A 19251-nucleotide genomic window follows, 5' to 3' on the forward strand; every position below is an offset into this window, starting at 1 on the left:
TGTCTTCCATCTGAGATAGGCATGTGACCACTGTGAAATCAAGACGAAAATTGCCGGCACCCCTTGAAGACTTTGCTGTTATGATTAAAGCAGTTTTTCGGGTTTGGAAAACTTCTGTCCCCCGGGTGCAGTTTGTTTGAAAAAAAACAAAAACGCACTGTTCTCACTCTTCGTGGGTCCAGCGCTGATCCCGGCTGATCTGCTGAGCTCACTAATTGGCTGCAGCACTGTTGAAGTGACATCAGAGCTGCAGACAATAAGAAACGCCAGGAGCAGCAGCAGAGACTCAGAGCTGGACCCAAGGAGGGTGAGTAAAGGACAAGGTTTTTTTTTTTTTTTGTAAACAAACAGCAGCCTCGAGTGAAAATGCCATGTTTGTATGTTACTGCATAATAGACTGTTAATTACATGACACTGATGCCTTATCTGTTGTAAGGTTGCAGCTGCTCACGATTAGTGGTTTTGTTAATGTGACCCCTTTACATGTGAAGGTAATGGGAGAATAGGTAGCACTTTGCAGACACCTGGGCAGGGAAAAGTTAACAGTCAGGCCCTGCTGTGGTGAGGAGTTTGCTTGTAAGTTCTAGTGAGTTGTCAGTCAGAAAGTGAGTGAGATGTAAGACAGGCAAAATAAGTGTGGATGAGGAAGGAGGATCAGTGATAGCAAGCATAGTGACCATAATTTGGATCTAGACTTGGCCTCTGGCCACATCCTTGGTCCCTGGGAAAGTGGAGCAGAGAGGAAGAAGAGCTCAGCTGCAGCAGGTACAGAGCCAGGAAGTACAACAGTTAGTTTGTGGGGACCCTGAGACAGCAAGGGAGAAGAAGGGGGCTTGAGGCAACGTGTAGACCAGACCTGGAAGCATTAATGAAAGAATACTGGACTTGCCAGACCGGGGCATGGGAACAGTGCTAAAGAGAGCTGAAAGTAGAAGCATGACATTAGTTACAAGATGGAGTGACAAAGTCAGCTAGGTCATTTTGTAACCGACAATTATGTGTTTCTGTTAATCATGGAAGATTTGTTAATCAGGTCTTGTACCCACTTCCCTCTGTAAATATGTTAACAATTTTATAAACTGGATCAACTCCTTCCTCTTCAGTACTGGGGTTAAGACAATTATGTGTCATCCAGCAAAGTTCTGCCCGACAGGGATTTATTTAAGTAGGTCACCAACAAATACACACACAAGGAGGGACCCATATCACTGGTGTTTAGGGTTGAAAAAAAACACATCGACCTTTGTGACCTTTAGACTAAAAATCTGCATATTCTGCAGAAATGAGGAGTTCTGCAAGTATGAAGAAAAAAAGTCACACAACAGCAAAGGCGCCTGACAAAATGAGAAAAGAGATGGTGATCTATTGCACAGTAAGAAACAAAAGACCCTCCCATCATGGAAGAATACTGCACAGAGTGGTGCGAAGGGTACCCCAGCCCCCTGAAATAACAGACAGTAGAAAAGAGCACAGTATTGAAAAAATCCGCCCCAACATGGGAGGTGAGAATGGAAGAATGGCACGAACAGAAGGAAAAATGTCCTGCCCTCTAGGAGGAAGAGACAAAGAGGCACTGATATGGCCGGTGATCCAATGCTGGTAAGTGAAGAATCAATCTAAAATCCAGGCCCCAAGAGGAGAGGAACCAGAGCCGCAGATGCACAATGAGAAGCAGCAACAGTATCACCAACCCAAACAAGAAGGGACCCATTATGCTAAGGAATGGGTTACAATGATGCATCTTGACCCATGCAACCGTTACAGCTGTAGATGACCAGACAGGATGTACCAGAAGCCAACTAGTATGGATATGTGGTCACCTGCCCATCCCTACGAGAGGTGGAAGCAAGGAGACTAGAGGGGAAACTGGGCAGCATTATGTATAGCAGCGAGGGATCAGTAGGTCAGTATAGAGCAGTGGTGTACCGCTAATAGCGCCAGACCACGCGGCCTCTATGTGGCTCGTAAGTCTGGGGGGCCTGATGCCACCACCGGCATTGCCTCCCTCCTGCCCGACTTTCAACTGTATATGCATATTAGATGCAGATACAGCTGAAAGCAATGATGGAGGAGTGAGCTGTTAGCTGACCTTCCCTCCTCCATCATTTTCCCTGTGCATCTGATGGCTCAGGGCAGTGGGCGCGATGACATCATTACATTGTGACTGCTGTGCTGGGCAGTGCAGACCACATGCTGCAGAGACCAGAGCAGTGGGTAAACAAGGAGAGGTGAGTATTTTTTTTTTTTAATCAATGAGTACTTTATAGGGCCATCTTACTATGTGGAGGACGATTTGTGGGGCCATCATACTATGTGGAGGGCTATTTATGGGGCCATCAAGCTATATGAAGGGTTATTTATGGAGTCATCATAGTATGTGGAGGGCATTTGTGGGGCCATCAAGCTATGTGGAGGACTATGTATGGGACCATCATACTATGTGGAAGATTATTTATGGGGCTATCATACTACGTGGAGGGATATTTATGGGACCATCATACTATGTACAGGGCTGCTTGTGGGGACATCATACCATGTGGAGGGTTGTGTGGGGGCCTTTATACTGTGTGGAGGGTTGTTTTTGGGGCCATTATACTGTTTGGAGTGCTTGTGAGGGCCATTATAGTGTGTGTGAACACTAAGGAGCTTCAATAGGGGCAAAATTACTTTGTAAGGGCTGCAAAATTGTAGTGTATGCTTTTCTGTGTCTCAGATATTTTTTTTCAGGTTGGGAGCCCAATTAGGACTTTTGCAATGGTGCCCCATGATTTCTATTTATGCCCTTGGTATAGATTATTTTTGACCACGCTTGGTCTAGTTTAAGAAAAAAAAAGGGGGGTAGATATAGCTCCTTTTCTTAAAAATTCTCCGCTTTGGACAATTGCTACTTGTCAGAAGGGTCGATCACAAATCAATTCCAAACTGCCCCGTTCTGGGACTTAAAACTATCTGTATGTGTCTGGTTGCCCTGCAGTGCCTCCACAGGGGAAAGGAAGCATTACACAGTGTCATCATATCAATGGATTGTCTGAGTAATGTCGGATGGGACAGGTCCTCCACAGGGGAAAGGAAGCTCATTCACTTTGCTTGTCAACAACAAAAATGGGCATTAACCCTTCCATTACTCTAGACCAAGAGGTGTCTAAGGGTAAAGTGTCTGCCTAAGGAGACGGCCAATCTGTATCCTTAAGTAGAACCTTTACCCCTTAGTCTCTCCTCCCCTCCCACTACTGAAGACCCAGTCTCACTCAGGCTCTTACTTTGCACTGATGAGGGGTAAGAACCCCAAAACAGTTGAAATGAAAATGGAATTTCTGGTTTGGCTTTTCATTCTAAGTCATGTGGCAAGGCCCTGCGACCCTTCCAGGACATGGTGATTTTTAATTTTTTAGCTTTCTTTTTTCCCTCAGCTTTTTTTTCAAGAGCCATAACTGTGATGGCTTATTTTTTTTTGCATGATGACTTGTAGTTTTGAATGACACCACTCATTTTACCATAAAATCTACAGATACATTGCAAGTCACTATATTGAGGTATTATTAGTCACTGTATTGCTGTATTATTATTCAGTCACTATATTGAGGTATTATTAGTCACTGTATTTCAGTATTATTAGACACTGTATTGCTGTATTATTATTCAGCCACTATATTGCATTATTATTATTCAGTCACTGTATTGCGTTATTATTCAGTCACTATATAGTGATATTATTAGACACTGTATTGCGGTATTATTAGACCCGATTGCAGTGTCTAATTCTTAATATTATTATTCAGTCAGTATATTGCAGCATATTTAATCAGTCACTGTATCGCTGATTTATTAGAGACTGTATTGCAGTATTATTATGCTGTCACTATATAGTGATATTATTAGTCACTGTATTGCAGCATTATTATTCAGTCACTTTGACAGGTCCATTCAGTGGCTGTTTGGTGCTACCATTGAAGTGGCAGTATCATTCACTTATAATATGTTGGTTCTCATCAGTTGCTATCTAGTGTTACCATTCACTCACTGTATGGTGGTATTATATATTTCACCACTAAATGGTATTCAGTGACTGAAATTAGAATGTAGTCAAAGTATGGCAGCATTATTCAGTCATTGTGTGGTAATAGTATTTAGTCTGTTTAGCAGCATTACTCAGTCATTGTAATGATCTTTGTTAGTATTTTTCAGTCACACTATTGTAGTATTAGTCACATTATGGCGGTATTTTTCAGTCAATACTGTATATAGTAGTATTCGTCTGTCATATAGCAATATTATTCATATGTCTTTGTGTATAATTATTATTCAGTCACTGTATGGTAGTGTTAGTATCTGTATGGTGGTATTAATCAGTCACTGTATGGTAGTATTAGTCTCTATATGGAGATATTATTCAGTCACTTTATAGTAATGTTAGACAATGTATGGCAATATTGTACAGTTACTGTATGGTAGTATTAGTCTCTGTATGTATTATTCAGTCATGGTATGGTAGTATTAATCACTATAAGGTGGTATTATTCAGTCAGTGGATAGTAGTATTAGTCTGTATGACGGCAATATTCAGTCACTGGATGGTAGTATTAGTCAGTATATTTATTTATTTTACTCCCTTATATAGCGCCATTAATTCCACAGCGCTTTACACACATTATCATCACTGTCCCCATTGTGGCTCACAATCTACATTACCTATCAGTCTTTGGAGTGTGGGAGAAAACTGGAGGAAACCCAGGCAAACACGAGGAGAACATATAAACTCCTTGCAGATGTTGTTCTTGGTGGGATTTGAAGCCAGTGCTGCCAGGCTACAATGCTAACCACTGCGCCACCGTGGCAGCATTATTCAGTCACTGGATGGATGGTAGTAATAGTCACAGTATTGCAATATTATTCAGTCACAGTATTGTAGCATTAGTCACTGTATGGCAATATTAAACAGTTACTGTAGTATTCAGTTGCTGTGCGGTAGTATTATTCTGTCACTGTATAGTAGTATTAGTATCTGTATGGCGGTATTAATCAGTCACGGTATGGTAGTATTAGTCGCTATATGGTGGTATTATTCAGTCACTGTATGGTAGTACTAGTATCTGTATGGAGGTATTAATCAGTCACGGTATGGTAGTATTAGTCACTGTATGGTGGTATTATTCAGTTACGTATAGTAATATTAGTCACTATATGGTGGCATTATTCAGTCACTTTATGGTAGTATTAGTATCTGTATGCAGTATTAATCAGTCACAATATGGTAGTTAGTCACTATATGGTGGTATTATTCAGTCACTTTATGGTAGTATTAGTATCTGTATGGAGGTATTAATCAGTCACTGTATGGCAGTATTAGTCACTGTAAGGTGGTATTATTCAGTTACTTTATGGTAGTATTAGTATCTGTATTGAGGTATTAATCAGGTCGGTATGGCAGTATTAGTCACTATATGGTGGTTTTGTTCAGTTATTTTATGGTAGTATTAGTATCTGTATGGAGGTATTAATCAGTCTCGGTATGGCAGTATACTATTTGGTGGTATTATTCAGTCACTTTATGGTAGTATTAGTATCTGTATGGAGGTATTAATCAGTCACGATATGGTAATATTAGTCACTATATGGTGGTATTATTCAGTCACTTTATGGTAGTATTAGTATCTGTATGGAGGTATTAATCAGTCACGATATGGCAGTACACTATATGGTGGTATTATTCAGTCACTTTATGGTAGTATTAGTATCTGTATAGAGGTATTAATCAGTCACGATATGGCAGTAAACTATATAGTGGTATTATTCAGTCACTTTATGGTAGTATTAGTATCTGTATGGAGGTATTAATCAGTCACAATATGGCAGTAAACTATATGGTGGTATTATTCAGTCACTTTATGGTAGTATTAGTATCTGTATGGAGGTATTAATCAGTCACAATATGGCAGTAAACTATATGGTGGTATTATTCAGTCACTTTATGGTAGTATTAGTATCTGTATGAAGGTATTAATCAGTCTCGGTATGGCAGTATTAGTCACTATATGGTGGTATTGTTCAGTTATTCTATGGGAGTATTAGTCTCTGTGTCTTTGTATGGTGGGATTATTCAGCCACTGTACAGCATTATTTCTCAGCCATTGTATCGCAGCATCATTCAGTCACTGTAGGATGGACTCAACCAGTCTTTAGTCACAAAAAACTTTTAAAGTGCGAGGACGAGGGTGGTGAGGTTGGGACGCAGTCAACCCTGAAGAAGAAACATCTCAGGTAAGCATTACTTATGGGGTAAAGTTTCAGGACCACAGCTGCACTCAGGATTTGCCAACTCGATTTTCTTTTGCTGGACAAGAAACATTTTACCAATCTTTGGAAAACTATAATTAATCGTTAAGATTATAAGTGACACATGTCTGCAGCCCATAATTCTGATGTGAAGACGTCACTGGAAACTGTAAAACGATGATAATTACAGTCTTAATAATCTGTTCAGGTTTTATAAAAAAATCATAAAAAGGCCCCAATTTTTTTTTCTTATGGGCAGTTTTTGGACTGTATCGGGGTTTCTGGAGGGTTGGCAGCACTGTCACTAGGCCTGTTGGTCGCATGTAGCATTGGGTTGTGGACGATGTCAGCTCATGTTTCGGATACATCAAAACTTAAGAAAAGTTTTCCAACAACTTTCTGATGAATATTCAGCAGCCCCTCGGCAGCGGCTCGTATATTCTGGGGTCTGCGCACTCACAATGAAATGTTTGTCAGTATATTTACATATCCGGCAGCTCCCTGCGAGTCGCGCTTTGTTGAACCGTTTCTCTTATTATGCTGATCGCTGTATTTATTTGCCCTCGTTGTAATTTTTTTTTTTCCTCTCTCTTTTTTCCATCTTTTACTTGCAATTATCCAGTTAGAGCGAGGCAAGCAGTTTCCTTTGCTGGGAGATATTACGCTATTAAAGAGAATTTATTGTGTTCCATAAAAGCGATACCTCCGAGACGCGGCCGTGAATCTGAATACGCTCCATGTTTTTTATGACGACCCATAATCTGCTCAGACGTTCGCCTGAGAAGGTGTTTGGGTTGCAAAACAAACTACTGAAATCCCGACGTCTGTAATAATTTCCCCTAAATATATACTGTATATATATATATATATATATATATATATATATATATATATATATATATATATATAAACAGGAATCACAAATATTTCCTGATGCCACAAATTAGTGGGAAGAATGAACAGTGAGATCTACTAGAATGGTCAGGACCTGTCATTTGCTATGAATATACAATTCCCTTATATGATGTAAATGCCGCTGTTCTCCTGAATCCGGCGATGTCTTTCTTTTGTTTCTGCCCCTCTCCGTTCCTGAGATACAGCCCTCTCTTCCCTGTACTAAAATCTAGTCTTGCTATCCAAGTGGGTGTTGTCCTCAGCTCTTCTGTGGGCATCTTCTAAAGGACCACACCCACTTGAAGAACAAGAGTAGATTTGTATGTGTGGCACCCTGCTACACACAGGTACCACTGGACCCAAAAGGGTGCATGGATGGACTTCCCCACAAGAGGCCCTCATTACATTCACACACATCCACCCTTCCACCTCATACCACCAGAGGGAGCCCTGTTAGGGATATATATATACTGGAGGGTGGAGTTAGGTAGGGAGAGTGTGCTGGTACTTGAGATCAGTGAAGAGGCAGCACCTGTTGAGCTGCTGTCCTGAGGGCCTCGAGTGTGGCCAGAGGCAAGGAGAGGAGTTAAGGGGGCAGAGGAGCATCTTAAGCTCACCCCAGGACACAAGCCGGACACCGGGTCCGCGCCTACAGGGTCCTCTACACCCAGTAGGGATCACCGGCATACCAGGAGGATTCCAGACCTCTGGTCAACCTGAAGCTATAATCATTTACAGAACTAGGAACCACGAAGGTCCCAGCGTCCAGGGATAGTGGTAGCCAGAGAAAAATTCTACTACCAAGACGACAGGTGAGAGAGTGAAACAGTACAGAAGCTAGGCCAAGTTCCAGGCTGGCCAGGAGCTTTAGAGAGAGGAAGAAACAGACCAGGAGGCCTTATACCCGCTCACTGGGGAGAAGTCCTGAAGTGCACCCTTCTATTAAGTATCCTGGACCCTACCTGCCGTTACACCAGTAAAGGTACTGAAGCGAATTCCCTGTGTGCGTGTCTGTCATTCCCCCTGATCCGACCGGGCCACCTCTCACCTGCATCCCTTCCATCAACCCTGCCCCGGGGGCCCGCTCCGCCTGTGGGGAGCAGAAGCATCCCAGCTGCCATCCCATCACCCCCGGAGGTCTGCAGCAGCGCCAGTAACCATTACCAGAAACCACAGGTGGCGTCACGAGACAAAACCGTTTATCATCCCTTCAAGCAACAACCCCTTTTAAAGAGTGACCCCAGAGTACGGACCTAGGAGCTGACTGCCGTGACCTCCCAAGAAGGTACCGAGTCCCCCATATCCCCCTGGGCGAGTCATATGCAGAGAAGAAGAGGCCATATCTCAGGAATAGAGAGGCTCAGAAACAAAAGAAAAACATCGCAGGATTCAGGAGAACAGCGGCATTTACACCAGGTAACAAAATTGCACATTTATGGCAAGCGAAGGTTCTTCTTCAAAGGGGCTATAAAGCTTTTATGGTCAGTCGATGATAGTAAATAAAGGTGCCAGTTACTCTAGGGTTATATGGCAACTCACTGTCAGTTGAGTAAATGTGTCCTGACGATTATCCCTTAAAGTCACATCCGGTCAGATTGGCTTCTATGGTCAGTATCCCACGAGGTACAGTAGTAATGCTGCAATTACTGTGACTTCTAGGCAACCAAATGGCGCCATGTAGTGCTTAGAGGTATGCTACTTCTTTGGTCTCACATGCAAAAGGGCAACTACAAATGGCCTAGCACCTGAGGCTTTTGAACACAATGAATCCTCATATTAATTGTATAGCAGCATTATTTATGCCATTACCGTATGTACAGGACAGAGCTGGTATTTGTTCACAGTTTGTCAGTATTATTATGAGTACTATCTGGCAGTATTTACTTGGCAATGCAGTGTATTTTGCAGTGTATGCTAATACTATTCTATATAGCATTGCTCTTCAGATAATGGTATGTTATTTGGACAACATATGATGGTATTTTTTTTATCATGGTGTGGCGGTAATAAGTGTGACGCTGCACATGATTTTGCATAATACTGTGATGGCGTACTGTAACGAGTCATTTCTTAGGTAAGTGTGTGTATTATTTGGAAGGCATATGACAGCATTACTTTAGCACTGGGTGGCGGTATTTACTAGTTATTTGTGGCACTGTACAATGTATCTTGGTGGCAGACTGTTTAGCATTGTTATTTAGTTGACTTGTACGATATATGTTAGCATTACTTGAGCACTATGTGGTGGTATTTACTTGGCATTATGTATCACTGAACATTTGCAGTTATGTTGATGACATACTATAATGGATTGTTATTTAGGTAACTGTGTGTTTTATTTGGAAGACATATGTCAGTATTATTTGAGCACCAAGTGTCAGTATTTGCCATGCATGGTGTGCACATTACTTTGCAGTCTAGTATGGTGGGGTACTAAGTTACATTTGTTATTTTGATACTGTGTGCTTTTTAGATGATATATATCAGAGCACTGTGTGGCGGAATTTACTAGGCTTTGGGCACTGGGCAGGACTTTGAAATGTATGATGATGGCGGATTGTATATCAATGTTATTTAGGTAATTGTGTGTTATTTGGACAGCATAGGTTAGTATTATTTGAGCACTGTGTGGCGGTATTTACATGGCACTGTGAAGCACTGTACATTATTTTGCAGTATAGGTTGGTGGCAGACTGTATGGCAATGTTATTTAAGTAACTGTATTTTGGAAAACATATGTCAGTTGCTTTTGAGTACTGTGTAGCAGTATTTACTTGTCACCGAGTGGCACTGTACAATATTTTGTAGCACATGGTGGTGTTATACTGTAACGAGTTCTTAGGTAACTGTGTGGATTATATGTCAGTATTATCTGAGCACCGTGTGGCGGTATTTACTAGGCGTTGTGCATATTTGCGTGATGGTGGTGTAATTTATAGTATCGGTATTTAGATAACTGTGTGTTATTTGCACAACATATGTCAGTATTACTCGTGTTCTGTATGGAGGTATTTACTAGGAGTTGTAGCACATTGCAGTATTTTGGAGTGTAGGTTGCTGGTGGACTTGCTGTGCGCTACTTGGCCAACATATGACAGTATTACTTGAGCACTGTGCAGCGGTATTTACTAGGCATTTAGTGGCACTGCACCTTATTTTGTGGGGTATGATGGTGGAGTACTGCGTATCATTGTTATCTCGGTCACTGTTATTTGGACAACAAAACGCAGTATATTTTGAGCACTGTATGGCGGCATTTATTGTGCATTATTTTTCAGTGTATACCGGTGTTGCAATGTATAGCATTGTCGTTTAGGTAAATGTATGTGATATTTGGACAACATATGGCAGTACGCTTTTGAGAGCCATATAACATAGGGCTTATAATTATACCGCATGCTGTGGATACTATCCAATACATTGAGGGCATCATCCGACATGAGGGTAACCCTAAATGTATCTCTGTAAGAAGTCTTTCTGCATATTGAGAAAAGTCTACCTAACTTGGGGACCCAAGTCCCTTTGGGCATTGCTTACACCCTATATTCGGTACCCAGTCCTGTGCCGCATGTTCCTGACCATTTTACGTCTCTGGGTCATAGCAAACGACCTTAATTATTCCACAGGTTCCTTTGGAAAGCTGCCAGTATACCCCAAATCAAGACCTCCAGAACACAGTGCAAAAATTACATAGGCACACTGGTAAAGTATACATACCCCGGCTTTACAAATGGTGGTTTCGGTAATGGTTTAGTGAAACCATCTTTTCCTACTAACCAGTACGTTTCTTCTATACCTTTGCCCTAAAGAAAAATAAATATATTAAAAAAAAAAGGATATTAGAAGCAAATTTTCATTTTTCTGATCTCCTGGCTGAACCGTCTGTACCGGTTATATGTGTCGGAAAGTGGCCATTACTGTAATAGCACTGTGTACGGCGCCACCTGATGGTCACAACTGTAAAGTGCCCAATGTATTCTAACGGCGAGAAGATTTTCAAATTTGGTCATAATAATAATAATAATAATAATAATCTTTATTTTTATATAGCGCTAACATATTCCGCAGCGCTTTACATACATTATCGTCATACAGTGTCATACAGAACGAGCAGAGCTTGGCGGACGGACATTTCTAATTGGCGGTATTACGCAGCGCTGTGTACACTGATCACATCCTATTCTTACCTTTAATTCCGTTTTCCCTCTAACATCTATTTTATAGTTTTCATTTAGGGTCCGCAGCGTGGCCGCCGTGCTTTGGTTGACGTGGATTCTGTAAGCTGCAAAATGGCAAATAAGGTTACAAAATTTACCAAAAAATATTTAATATAAAAAATGGCTGCAGATGTCAGTGTGTCCTTTTAACCCCTTCCCGTCACTGACAATTTTTGCTTTTTGTGCCTTCATTTTTTTCCCTCTCCTTCTTGCAAGAGCCATATTTTTTTTTTCTTCAGTCAACATAACATAAATAAAACAAATGTAATATATATATATATATATATATATATATATATATATATATATATATATATATATACATACACACACACACATTTTTTTATTATTATTATTTATTTTTACAGCTTTCATTGTCCCATAAAAATGATCTGCCAGCACGATTTTCCGGGTCAGTACAATTGTGACGATACCAAACTTGTATAGTTTTTTTTTTCTTTTAGGTAAGGGGTGAAAAAAAAAAATCTGAAATTTGTAAAAAAAAAAAAAAAAAAAAAAGTTCGTTTGTGCCATCATTTTCTGAGACCCGTAACATTTTTATTTTTCCGTCACCGGAGCTGAAAGCTCTTTATTTTTTTGTGGCGAGCTATAGCTTTTATTCATACTATTTTCTAGCGCATACAATGTTTTTATTGCTTCTTTGTTTTTTTTTTTTAGGGAGGTGAGGCAGTTTTATGTCATTTACAGTACCATATGGGTTAGACGCAATGACACCAAATAAGCTTATTTTTTTTTCGTTTTGATTTCTTCAATTTTAAAGTGATTAAAATTTTTATTTTTCATTTTTTTTTTCTCCAGGTTAGGGGATAGATTACCATAGATAATAGACATAACTATTAACCCTTATCATAATTACCAACATTAGTGTTGGCAATTTAGGGACTCCTTAACCCTGGCCCCAGCCCTGCTTAGAAATTACCCATTACCGCCTAGAGATGCCCATTTGTGGGTGGAGTTTGTGTAAAGTTCAAGCCTTTTCGGCCCCAATTTGCTGGGGTCCTTTCATAAAAATCAGGACGGTCTTGTCAAATTTTAGATGGTTGGCCTGTATGCCCTAGACTTCTATTACCGTTACAGACCACCATGGAAAATGAATATTAAACTTAACCGCTTTATCACTGTACACCTCCAGGGACATTAAATGTTAACCCATGACAATCGTAGGCAGGTATGAATAACGGAGATGAGTGAATCGATTCTAAACTAATCGGATTGGTCAAAAATTTCACAGATTTTTCTGCCGATTTTCGACAAATCGAACCCTAATCGAATATTTAAAGGGTAACTGTTGTTTTAATTTTTGTTTCATAAATCAACAGTACACCTGAAAATAAGAAGCTTTGTAATATATCTTATCAGAGAAATCTGCTCCTTTCTTCTATTGGAAAGATCAGTTTTCAGTGAATACAGACTTTCCCATTACGAGCTAGGAGGTAATAGTTGGTGTTTTTAAAATTCTATAGTGGGCGGAGCTAGTGGAACACACGAACATTCCGCTATAAGTTCTCCTGAAACGACAGTTACAGTTTAAAAATTGGTTCATGCCTAATATGAATATTATAGTGAACCTGACACCTGATTAACTCTGCCTGAACCAGCACGAGTCAGACACTGGTTGAGCCTTGTATGTTTAACTCTGAAATGCCAACTGGGACCATGTGTCAGATGGCCAGTCCGAGGCCGGGTTTCTTTCTGCCCCTGTCCTTTGACTTATAGGTCTCTCCCTTATGCACACACATCCAAATAACTGTCAGTCAACTTGAGTGGGGTGGCTAGGAAATTCACCATCTCTGTCGAGTGCCCCAGCTCATTTGGCATCCTCCCTCGGAAAAAACTCTGGTCCCAATTCATCATTTGTGTTTTTTTCTGTAAGGGAATTTATTAGCAGTTTTTGCTATGTAATCTGAGAGCAGCATGAGGTAGGGGCAGAGAGCCTGATTCCAGTGATGTGTTACTTGCTAAGCTGTCTTTTGCTGTTTCAATAGAATCAGTGTTTTATCAGCAGGAGATTATCACTACAGGACTAAGTGTCTCGTGCCTCCTGGTCCAACTACGCCCCCAGCACTGATATATTGTATACAGAAAGCTGCCAATCAGGAGTGTGGGAGGGGTTATACACAGCTCAGTATTCCGAGCTCTGCTGCATCTGCAGCAGAGAAAACTGTGACTCTATCACAACTGCTGCACCCAGTAAACTAAGTGATACACCGCTGGAATCAGGGTCTCAGCCCCTACATCATGATGCTGTCGAATTACATAGCAAAAACTTGCTGACAAATTCCCTTTAAGTCTTTTTTCTATTTTTCTTTTTGTCTTGTGGAAGTCGTGGCCAGTTTTTGAACGAAATATCTCAAAGCAGAGCATGCGGTTTGTGAATTTTGTGCAAAGTAAAAAATGGTCTTTTTTTCATTAAACCTTTTTTTGCAGCCTTTTGCGAAAAGTCATACTTTTTTTTTTTTAACATTTTTGGCATAAATAAAATCACTCCGGGGGTGGGGGGGGGGGACTCAAAAATACATTTGCAAATAATCAATCAGGAGAAAACATATGGAAACCCTAAAACTCTGCCCACAGTAGCAAACTAATAAAAAACAGATGAACACATGGAAAAAGGACTCTAAAAAAGGTGCAAATTAAAGGGAAAATATGGCGCTAATGAAAAACACCAAAAACTAAAGTACTAGAGAGAAAAAAAGGCACAAATAGAAAAATAAATGGTCCCCTCTGTGTTTGGTCTCTATTAGGGCCAAGGGGATTTAAAAAAATATATATCTATATATTCTTTTCCATTTATCCGTAGTGAGTTTTTCATATTTTTCACATTTTTCTTTTTAATACTGTAAGTGTGAGTAAAACTAATCTAAGTTTTGCCTCCAACTCCCATAGACTTACGCAGTCCTGTGGATTCCATCCGTGACGCCGTGTTCACAGTGTCTCCGAATAGACAGTAACGTGGCATGGTGAGGCCAACGACTCCGGCTACACAAGGCCCTGGATGGGAGGACAAAGGCAGAACTATTATACTTGATTTCCCTCTGTTTTGCTGGATTGGACCTCCATTTTTGGGATTTCCAGTAGTCCGGTATCACTACTGTGATGTCAGACTGAGGAGAACGTCCTACCTGAGTGTAAACCTATCCGGATCCTGACCGGAATGTCCGGCATGTGTCTCATCTGGAAGCTGCCCACGGAGCTGAGGATATCCAGAGACATGTTGGCTATTTCGGCGGCATGCTTGTTTCCATTCCGCTTTGGAAGGCCTGAGGCCACCATATAGGCATCACCGATGGTCTCCACCTGCAAGGAGATATATATCTGCTGTAAATAGGGGGTCTCCCACTGTGGACCTCTCTTTTTTTTTTGAATGAGAATCATATAACACCACATCACTCCTGCAGTGGCCGATGCAGGACAATTGTGCACCTGCTGCAATTTCTCTTAGCCAATAATTGACCACCAAGGATTTCCTGGGATAATCAACTGATCACCATTGGATTTTTATTTCTCTATTTTCCATGCACTAGAAGTATAACTTAAAGGGGTATTACCATCCATAGGCTTTGTAAGAACTGTATGCGTTCTTGGGATATGTGTGTCCCAATGGTGGGATGCCCAGTAATAACCCTTTAAAGCTCTTGAGCCTCTATACAAAATCTGTAAAAGGGCAACCCCATGAATCATGCACCATTAAAGGGGTTGTACAAGGTATATGAGTTTTCCCATCTTGACAAGATAACTTATTGATCGCTAGGGTTCCAATGGATAAGCCCCCCCACTTAGGCCCCCCACTAGAGATGAGCAAACCCATACTGTAAAGTTCGGGGTTTGCGCCAGACACCTAGTGTACTAGTTCAGATCCCCATTGATTTCAATGGGGTTCGGGTTCAGGTTCAAGTTTGGGTACCCGAACCGAACTTTGGACAAAAGTTTGGTTGGGTACCAGAACCCCAATTTCCACGTGTCCGCTCATTCCTACCCCCCACCATTCCAGAGAAACTGGAAATCACCATGTGTCAGTCTCATAGAGAATGAGTGTAGTGGTGTGCATTCTCGACCACCGATCCACTGAGACGGGACTCAGCAGAGCCTCATTCTTGGAATCGTTGGTGGTCCTAGTCGTTGAACCCCTAGCGATCAGTAAATAATCCCTACAGGGGATAACATATACTTGTTACGACCCCTTTGAACCATACTTGCCAAATTTTTTAAATGACCCTACAGGAGGAGATGGATTGACGTACCCATAACCAGATCTACCTCTCAATCCATGCCCCTCTATGCATATTCTATGCCTCATTAATTCCAGTTCCAGTGTCCTGTCTAATTATGGAGCATCCCGAACTCACACACGTGAAACTCCAAAATTCGGCTTTCCATGAGGCTTTGATGGTGCCCTGGAGATTTTTCAACTCTTTTGGGAGCTGTGAGTTCTCCTTTTTTTCAGGAGAACCCTGGATGTCCTGAGACAATTGGTGAGTATTAGAGAAGAATAAATGAATAAGTAATTGTAACATACCTGGCGGCGTCCTTGCATGGTGGTCCATCTCCCACTGTGCAAGAGCGCGCACTTGATCTCCAGTCCAGAATGTCTCTCTGGCTTCCCTCCTTGCTGTCTGTTTGTCTGTTTTGGCTGCATAGGGCGACGCCCGCTGAACTTCCTGTTTCTTGTACCTGCTGCGGACACGCCCCTGTTGCACCTTCAGCCTATTGCTGTCCATCTTTGGGTATTTATACCACCTTCTTCCTCAAGATGGCGCCTGAGCATTGTGTCCTGTCAGTCGGCTTTTTTTTTGTCACTGACATGCCAGGTCCTATCCTGTTTTCCTGCCTGTTTTCCAGTTCTGTGTCTGAACTGTGGTCTGTTCTTGTGAACACGCTTCTTGCCTGTTCTTTCGCCTTCTAGGGGCCGTATTCCTAGATCTGCCTGTCTGTGCCTTGCGGTATCTGTTCCCGTCTGAACAGAGTCCTGTTTGTGTCCCTGCCTTGCGGTATCTGTTCCTGTCTGAACTGAGTCCTGTCTATTTCTCCTGTCTTGCAGTATCTGTTCCCGTGTCTGAAGTTAGTCCTGTCTGTGTACTCTTGCCTGCTGCCTTTCCTGGAGGCCGTATTTCCAGGCCTGTCTGAACACGCTCCTAGCCTGTTCCTCCCGCCTTCTAGGGGCCGATTACCTAGATCCGTTCCTGTATCTTGTCTGTCCTGTCTGAACACGCTCCTTGCCTGTTCGTCCCTCCTCTCTGGGGGCCGTATTCCCAGACCCGCTCCTGTATCCCGCTGCAGTGTCGGTCTCTTCCGTACACTCAGTTCCAGTCTGAACTCTCTCCTATCCTTTACCTGTTTTGCCTCTATGTCCGTTCCTTTCCTTTTTCTGCAGAGTCTGAACTCGTACCTAACTCCTGCTTGTTGTCTCTGTACTCCCGTTTGTGAGTTTGTGGTCCCCTCGCTACTTCACTGCAAGTACCCTGTGGGTATCTGGCTCTGCCTTTCCCTTCCTGTCTGTTCCGTGTGAACAGAGCCCTGTCCATCCTGCTCTGACTCCTTGCTCACTGCTCCGGCAGCCTTGCTCCGCTCTTACCCTTTTGCTCACTGCTCCGGCAGTCCTGTCCTGCCCTGCTTCTGCCCGCTGCTCCGGCAGTCCTGTCCTGCCCTGCTTCTGCCCGCTGCTCCGGCAGTCCTGTCCTGCCCTGCTTCTGCCCGCTGCTCCGGCAGTCCTGTCCTGCCCTGCTTCTGCCCGCTGCTCCGGCAGTCCTGTCCTGCCCTGCTTCTGCCCGCTGCTCCGGCAGTCCTGTCCTGCCCTGCTTCTGCCCGCTGCTCCGGCAGTCCTGTCCTGCCCTGCTTGTGTTCGCTGCTCCGGCAGCCCCGTCCTGCTCTGTTCTTGCCCACCGCTTTGGGCGTTCCCTCTCTGCTGTGGTTGTCTACCGCATCTGCGGTTCTGTGACCCAGTCTGTACTGGGTCTTAACCTTTCTGTGCTCCAGCCCGTCCTTTCGGCCAGTACCTCCCTGCCTGCATACTCGCCTGTATCCACCCCTCTGCATACCTGCCGTGTTTGCTTACATCCACCAGTCTGTGCCAGCCTAACCTGCCTGTTCCAGTAATTCCAGTGTGGGTCAACCCCCGTGTCCGGAGTTTGACCTGGAGTAGCACCTGGTCCCTCTGCCCGGTTTCTCCCTGGTGCACTGGCGTCGTATGCCGTCGTGCCACCTTGGTCGGATCGGCCAGATACTTAGTCACGCCCCTCCAGGCACTCTCCGGTCCATGGTCCAGTGGAACCACAACACCCGCACACGCCAGTCAGTCCGGGCGTGTGCATAACAGCATGCTCAGGCCATGGTTCCCGTTGAGCCCCACGGCCTTCGCTCTCTGAGAAGTTTTCCAGCGAATACATGCATTAAAAATAAATAAATAAAATTTATTTTTTTTTTCTCAGCTGAGTTCCAGGCGAATTACGCACCCGTCCAGATGGATCTATCTGCTCTCGTTCCTGCGGATCCGCCACGTTACTATGGGGATCCAAGACAAAGTCGTGCATTTGTGGAGCAATGCATGCTACACTTCAAGTTCTACCCTCTATGTTTTCCCACCGATCGGGTTAAGGTGGCATTCATTATGTCTTACCTGGCGGGTGATGCCTTGGAATGGATCAACCCCCTATATGAAACACTGGATCCGATCCTCCTGGACCTAATGGCCTTCCTGGTGGCCTTTCTAATGGTCTTCGATGATCCTAACCCGGAGGCTCCTGCTGAAGCTTCACCTCCCAATATCCCGGAGCAGCCCCGATGGGTAATGTGTGTGGGTAGCGCAATAGTCCTCCAGCCCAATGAGACTACTGCCCACCCAGAATCCTCACAGGGTGACTACGCTTTCCGGAATACTTCTCCCAACCTCAAGAGGCAGTCCAGACGTGCTAGACGTAGAGGCAAGCTGTCACGCCAGGGTCTGTCCTCCCTGAGACCTCCTGACCCCAACCTTGAAGTCCCTACTGAAGCTTCATCTCCCTGTATCCCGGAGAAGCCCCAACGGGTAATGTGCGTGGGTAGTGCTCCGGTTCTCCTGCCCGAAGAGACTTCTGCCCATCCAGACTCCACACAGGAGAACTTCCTGCACCCAGCATCAGATGCTTCACCCACTTTAACCGGTGTGCATGTCCAAGGATGCTCCAAAGCTGTGGTTACCTCTGAGTCTGTGCACCTCTACTACCTGGCGGAGGACCCCCTGTTGCCTCCTGAATCCTCCGGGATACCACTCGATGACAAATGGAGAGAGACTTCTCTACACTCGGTACTCGATACTTTGTCCGCTTCGTCCTGTGAGCCTGACAATGGGTACCCCAAAGTGGTAGTTACCCCCGAGTCTCTACACCCCTCCGACCAGGCGGAGGACCTCCAGTTGTCTCCAGAACCCTTCGAGGTGCTACCTGGTAGCGAAAGGACAGAGACTCTCCTATACTCTGTACCTGATACCTCGCTCGCTTCGTCCAGTGAGTCCAACCTAGTGTACTCCGAAGCAGAGGTTAATCCCGAGTCTCTACACCCCTCCGACCAGGCGGAGGACCTCCAGTTGTCTCCAGAACCCTTCGGGGTGCCACCTGGTGGTGAATGGACAGAGACTTTCCTATATCCTGGATCTGATACCTCGCTTGCTTCGTCCAGTGAGTCCGACCTTGTGTACTCTGAAGCAGAGGTTACCCTTGAGTCTCTACACCCCTCTGACCAGGCGGAGGACCTCCAGTTGTCTCCAGAACCCTTCGGGGTGCCACCTGGTGGTGAATGGACAGAGACTTTCCTATACTCGGTACCCGATACCTCGCCTGCTTCCTCCAGTGAGTCCGACCTAGTGTACTCTGAA

At 43.6% G+C, this 19251-nt stretch overlaps 1 protein-coding gene across 1 annotated transcript in view; it reads right to left on the minus strand.

The window, feature by feature from the left end:
• The window catches only part of LOC141244308 (retinal guanylyl cyclase 2-like), a 135358-nt gene that overhangs the window by 8214 nt on the left and 107893 nt on the right, over positions 1-19251 (minus strand). Inside the window, exons 15-18 of the mRNA XM_073669002.1 lie at positions 14528-14702; positions 14298-14396; positions 11355-11449; positions 10885-10970 (exon numbers count right to left, since the gene is read on the minus strand). Of these exons, the coding sequence (XP_073525103.1) occupies positions 10885-10970; positions 11355-11449; positions 14298-14396; positions 14528-14702 (455 nt within the window). The remainder of the gene's footprint in view (positions 1-10884; positions 10971-11354; positions 11450-14297; positions 14397-14527; positions 14703-19251) is intronic.

The sequence above is a fragment of the Phyllobates terribilis genome, unplaced genomic scaffold (genome assembly GCF_046119375.1).
Source record: "Phyllobates terribilis strain yellow unplaced genomic scaffold, ASM4611937v1 Scaffold_2__4_contigs__length_985480577, whole genome shotgun sequence".
In the NCBI taxonomy this organism is placed as follows: Eukaryota; Metazoa; Chordata; class Amphibia; order Anura; family Dendrobatidae; genus Phyllobates; species Phyllobates terribilis.